Source organism: Gekko japonicus, unplaced genomic scaffold (assembly GCF_001447785.1).
Source record: "Gekko japonicus isolate JY-2015 unplaced genomic scaffold, Gekko_japonicus_V1.1 scaffold823, whole genome shotgun sequence".
Classification (NCBI taxonomy): domain Eukaryota; kingdom Metazoa; phylum Chordata; class Lepidosauria; order Squamata; family Gekkonidae; genus Gekko; species Gekko japonicus.
In genome coordinates, this window is record NW_015170915.1 from 505,643 (window position 1) to 511,821 (window position 6,179).

Sequence of the window (6,179 nt, forward strand, 5' to 3'; positions counted from 1 at the left end):
GTGTAGTGGTTAAGTGCGTGGACTCTAATCTGGGAGAACCACTTCTCCACTTGCAGCTGCTGGATGACCTTGGGCAAGCCATAGTTCTTTCAGAGCTGTCCTTGAAAGAGCAGTTCTGGAAAGAGCTCTTTCAGCTCCGCCTACCTCACAGGATGTCTGTTGTGGGGAGGGGAAGGGAAAGGAACTTCTAAGCCGCTCTGAGACTCTGAGTGAAGGGCGGAGTATAAATCCAATCTCTTCTTCTTCTATTTGCCGCCTTGGAGAAACCTAAGCGTACCCCATCAGTACACGTGGCACTCCTAGTGAAGCAAATAGTGGGCCACTGGGGTCATTTCAGATTAGGAAAATGTTACAGGGGCAACATAACCACCCTCTCCCCAAGTGCCACGGTGCCCATTTGAATCAGGCCTGGTACACCTGGGAGTTAGTTCCCAGCACAGACCTCCCCACACAGAGAGAGGTGGTGAAGGTTAGTGGTTGGAAGGTCAGACTAGGATCCTGTCTGCCATGGAAGCTTGTTGGGCCAGTCACCCACTCTGAGCCTAACCTACCTCACAGGGTTGTTGTGAGGGTAACATGAAAGCGAGGAGAAAAATGCAAGCCACTTTGGGCCCCCAACTGGGGAGAAAGGCAGAGTATAATTGAAGTAAAGATCTCTGCACACTACTGTGTAAGCAACATGTTTATGCAAGGAGCTCATGGATATGGATTGCAGTTTCCTTCTGGTGAGCTTTGAAATAATGGAGCCCTCTTTTGGCCAAGCTGGACAGAGAACAAGAGGTATGAAGCCTGGTTTAAAGACTGCTGGTCAGAGAAATATTGTTGCAGTCTGGGGTCATTTCGTAGAAAAAGAGGTGCAGGAGCTCGTTAGCATAACTTATTAGCATAACTTATTTGCATATGCCACACCCACCACTCAAGCGCCGCTGGACTGTTTTGGATCGCTAGCTATTGGGGGGGGGAACGTGCAGATCTGTCCTCACAGAGGAGGGAGAGCTTGTACCTGAATAAAACTTGGTCTTAAAGGTGCCACTGGACTCTTTTGGATTGCTAGCTATGGGGGAGGGGACATGCAGATTTGCCCTCACAGAGGAGGGAGAGCTTGTACCTGAAGGTGGGCGGGGGGGGGCTCTGCAACTTGCTTGGCTGCTTCTTGCTCCTCGTGGCCCAACTGAGGGCTGCTGGGAGCAGGGGATGGGGCTTGTTACATGTGCCCACCCCCTGGGCTCCCCCTGGGCCCCCTGGGAAATGACCCCTGGTTGCAGTTATCATCTGTAAAGAACTCCCTAATTGTCACTCCAGTACAGCCATTTCACCATATACTGCGAGGACCCCCTCCCCCAACTTTTAGGCTGCATTCAGATGTCATGATGACTGATAGAGTGGCCAGAAAAATCACAGATTAGTCTAGCAGATGTAATTAATCCTGGGTGGTCCATAAAACCCCATTTGTCTGATTCTTCTTTATTTAAAACATTTATTAGTCACCTTTGTACCTTGCAGGACTCAAGGCTGCTTCCAATGTAAATAAAGCAATGATTATAAACAACATACAAAAGACCATAATTTATTATTTATTTAATTCATTTTCACTTCACCTTTGTCCCCAATGGGGACCTGAAGCAGCTTCCATCATTCTCCTCTCCTCCATTTTATCCTCACAACAACCCTGTGAGGTAAGTTAGGCTGAGAGAGTGTGGCTGGCCCAAGGTCACCCAGCAAGCTTCCATGGCACCAGTGGGGATTCGATCTCCCAGATCCTGGTCCAACAGTCTTAACCATTACACCACGCTAGCTCTCTCAACTGGGACTGCAATAGATAAAAACTAAAAGTGGTCAAATGCAGCCCTAAATAAAACCATCTTCAACAGCCTCCTAAAGGCTGAAAGTGAGGAGGGCCAGGCACATCTCCCTGGGGAGGCTGTTCCATAATCGTGGGGCTGCCACCAAAGAGGCTCTCTCTCCTGTGTGCCCACCAGACAAGAGCTTTGATTGGTGGGACAGTCACTACAAACCCTGGTTAGAAATTCTAGGGCAGTGGTGGCGAACCTATGGCACGGGTGCCAGAGGTGGCACTCAGAGCCCTCTCTGTGGGCACGCGTGCCATCGTCCCAGCCAGGCCCAGACCATCATTAAAGTGTCGAATTCTCTGCCAAATAATTTTAAGTAAATGAAAGCATTTGGGATTGCTTTCCTTACTTTGTTTGGATCATCTTAAGTTAATGTATGAGTTGTTTTTTCTAAAGTAAAACCTCAGTATTCAGGTTAAAGTGCCGTGTTGGCACTTTGCGATAAATAAGTGGGTTTGGGGTCGCAGTTTGGACACTCGGTCTCTAAAAGGTTTGCTATCTCTGTTCTAGGCTGATGCCAACCAGCCTTCCCTGGTTTATCGGACTGCCTGCATTCAGGTGTCACAATTAACTGACGGGGGTCATCAAGCCAGAATTTATTATGACCTCTGAATGTGTACTTTCATTTCATCGCATACAACAATTGCATTTTTATCTAGCAGCAGAAAGTTCATTGAGAATGCACGAGGAGTTTCTTTTGTTTGTTTTAAAACACACTTTCCCCAAATTGGAAAATGGGGAACAACAAGATGGGAGTAGAACAGCCAAAGGTTAGGTCAGATTGGGGGATTTGGGGGGGGGGATGAAAAGAGAGAGACAAGAAGAAGAAAAAGTTGTACGGCTTCTGCTGGAGAAACAACCATATGAATGTGATGGTGCATTTTAGCCAAGATTTTCTTTCCCCTTACTGAATTAAATATTTGTGAATCAACTCTCGTTCTCCCAGCATGGTACATTTGGTTTTCTGCTTTTGCAATGGATGCTGTAAAGAAAGAACAGTGATGATTGTTTCAAAGAGATGAAAGAACATGAAAAAGTCATTTTTTAAAAAATGGGGGGAGACACAGTGTAACATATTCTAAGAAACAGGAACATTTTTGGCATCATGACAAAATATTAAAACTCTTTCCTGGCACCACACTTTCCACCCCAACAACCCAGCAGTTTTCCAAGGCTAGCCAAAACTCCCACTAGCCTTCAGCATGTTGTTTGCTATCCACAGGGCCTCCATCCTCCCTTTACTCCTGCAGCAGTGAAGCTGGGGTTCCTTCATTGGGGGACCCTACAACCCTGTCCCATCAGTTTTCCCTCTCAAACCTCACCCATCACCACCCTAAGGGGTTACTGGCACCATATCATGAATATGCTTCCTAAAAAGATTACACACATACATGTCTTTGCTCCCAAGCACAGTGACACGAAAAGGTACATTCGAGTGATGCAACCTTAAAATAAATCTATCCAAGTTAACAGGCCAGCATCAAACTGCCCTGCTGATAACCTGCTGCCTTCTCTCTGATGTGATACAAACACTGACAAGTCCTTAATCGCCACAAGTATCCGGCCTACTTGATTTGAAAAGCAAAAGGCTCCTGTCCCAGTTGGTGCTCCCAAAGCAACACACAAGCTCCATGGCACAGTCTTGGGTCAATATTTTGGTTATCTCCTCTGCCATGTCCCCGTTGATGGCGAGCGAGCGGAAATGGTCAAAGTCATTCCTCCCCAGCTTCCGTAAGCGCCGGGCAGCTGCTCGGTAGCACTTCCACGGCTGCGGTTCCACTAGCAAGTACGTGCACTTGGAGGCAAGATAGGACAAGAACGTCACCAGGCCACTGTCCCCGTGATTCAGGTGGATCCACATGGTCACGGACATGCAGAAGCAAATGTCAAAAGCAGAGCGTCCAAACTTGCTCAAGTAGGAGTGCAGCAGAGGCTCCCTGGTATTGGGGTCCATGATATCAAGGGTGACATAAGAAACAGAGGCAGGGAAGGGGCTTCGCTGCTTTGCTCGCTCGATCAGCTCACTATCAATGTCACAACAAAGGAGGCTCAGCTCCATCCCAGCCATGGAATGTTCTGAGCGGCCTCTGTCGTCCTGCAATCCAAGGAGGTGTCTGTAGAGGGCGATGCTGAGCTCCTAGAGAGGGGAGAGAAACTCTTCAGTATGCAAATCCTGCTTGTGAAGCAAAGCTTGTCAAACTGAGGCACACAAGCTACCCCCCCCCCGCCCCCGGTGACTTTTCCTTGTCTTGAAAGGTTCTACTACAATTTAATCAAGGTTTAAAAGAAAGTTTCCTTTGTACAGAAAAAAAAATGTATATATAAGATGGCTATACATATACAAGCGTATAAGAAATGCCCTGGGTCTGTTTCTTTTTTTCCTTTTTGGCGTCAAGTCATAGCTGACTTAAATGTGATCCTGTAGGGTTTTCAAGGCAAGAGATGTTCAGAGGTGGTTTGCCACTGCCTGGCTGTGCATGACAACCCTGGACTTCCTTGGTGGTCTCCCATCCAAATACTAACCAGGGCTGACCCTGCTTAGCTTCCGAGATCTGACAAGATCAGGCTAGCCTGTTTCTAATAATGGCCAAACTCACAAGCAAGGCATGAAAAGGGCAGCCTTGTTCCACTGTTTATCTCCAACCTCTGTTACTTAATGGCACACTGTTTTTGAACATGGAGGTTTTAGCTACTGATGTGTAGTTGGTTAGACGCATGTAGAAACCACTGAGACCGATGTAGTGATCAGCATGGTTTACTGGTACACAACAAAGACAAAGACTAACGGCCGGCTGGCCAACTATATACACACCTGGGGACTAGCTTCCGAGATCTGACAAGATCAGGCTAGCCTGTTTCTAATAATGGCCAAACTCACAAGCAAGGCATGAAAAGGGCAGCCTTGCTCCACTGTTTATCTCCAATCTCTGTTACTTAATGGCACACTGTTTCTGAACATGGAGGTTTTAGCTACCATGCCTAGTCTCCTTGGATTTGGCAAACTGGCTTAGGAAGGGTGTTACTCTGTTTATGCCTGCTCTGCTAAAAACTGAAAGTATAGACGCCTCTACATGTATGTTAAAAAGTCAAAACAGCAAGTTCAGAGTAAATGAGCAGCAAACAGAAATCTGGCATGGCCAACTCAGCTGGTTTGTTTCACAAAAAACACACACAAGCAAACTCACTCTGGCATTCACATGAGAAATCACATGAAACTGCCTTATACTGAATCATACCATCGGTCCATCAAAGTCACTCTTGTCTACTCAGACTGGAAGCAGCTTTCAGGGTCTCAGGCAGAGGTCTTTCACATCACCTACCGCCAGATCTTTTAACTGGAGATGTCAGGGAGTGAGCCTGGGACATTCTGCATTCCAAGGGGATGCTGTCCCACTGAACCACAGCCCGTCCCTGAAATCCACAACGAACAAATTAGAAAAGTGAACTGTCATTAAACTCGAGTCTGAACCAAGACTCAGGATGCAATATTAATTCATTACACAGTGGAAAGAGGCTACACTAAAGGGGAATAACTGTGACTCAGTGTCATCTAGTGTCAAATGCAATGCTGAGAGAGACCTTTAGGAAGCTAATGAAACTCTGTTTTCAATGGCTACTGTCTTCCGGTTGCCACCTACTGGTTGTTCCCATTTAATATGTTGTTGAAGGCTTTCACGGCTGGAGTTCATTAGTTGTTGTAGATTTTCCAGGCTGTATGGTTGTGGTCTTAGCATTGTAGTACTCGGGGGTCATTTCCTGCAGGAGCGCACAGGAGCAGAGCTCCAGCAGTAAAGAGCCCAGGGGGCAGGCACATGCAACAACCCCCACCCCCTGCTCCCAGCAGCCTTCAGAGCAAGAAGCAGCCAGGTAAGTTGCAGAGCCCGCCCCCCCAGTCCAAAACCGTCCAGTGGCACCTTTAAGACCAAGTTTTATTCAGGTACAAGCTCTCCCTCCTCTGTGAGGACAGATCTGCACGCCCCATTATGCTAATGAGCTCCTGCACCTCTTTTTCTACAAAATGACCCCTGGTAGTACTTGACATTTCACCAGCAGCTGTGACTGGCATCCTCAGGTATAACACAGAAAGATGGAGTACTCTCTGTGTCAATGTGAGAAGGAAAACATTAGTAGACTGTGTAAGACAGCTATGTGAACTGCCCTTTCTCAACGATGAACTAAATCATCTAAACCATGCACTTCAAGCAAATGGCTACTCCATGAATGGAATCAGAAGAGCGTAAAACAAACAACTGAGGAAAAACAGTCTCCCACAGGAAAAGTGTTTTTGCCATTATCAAAGGAATCACTGACGGGAAAACTTATGAAAAA

General features: G+C 46.9%; 1 protein-coding gene across 2 annotated transcripts in view; it reads right to left on the reverse strand.

Annotated features, from left to right (window-relative positions):
• Window positions 1-2,305: 2,305 nt before the first annotated feature.
• BCDIN3D (BCDIN3 domain containing RNA methyltransfease) overlaps window positions 2,306-6,179 on the reverse strand; it is a 7,166-nt gene continuing 3,292 nt past the window's right edge. The window contains exons 2-3 of one of the 2 annotated variants that reach the window (XM_015418736.1): window positions 3,420-3,987; window positions 2,306-2,832 (exon numbers count right to left, since the gene is read on the reverse strand). In XM_015418736.1, coding sequence (XP_015274222.1) covers window positions 2,627-2,832; window positions 3,420-3,987 — 774 coding nt within the window. In that variant the 3' untranslated portion in view covers window positions 2,306-2,626. Of the gene's footprint in view, window positions 2,833-2,910; window positions 3,988-6,179 lie in introns of those variants that run through there. The other variant, XM_015418737.1, reaches the window with a different exon arrangement.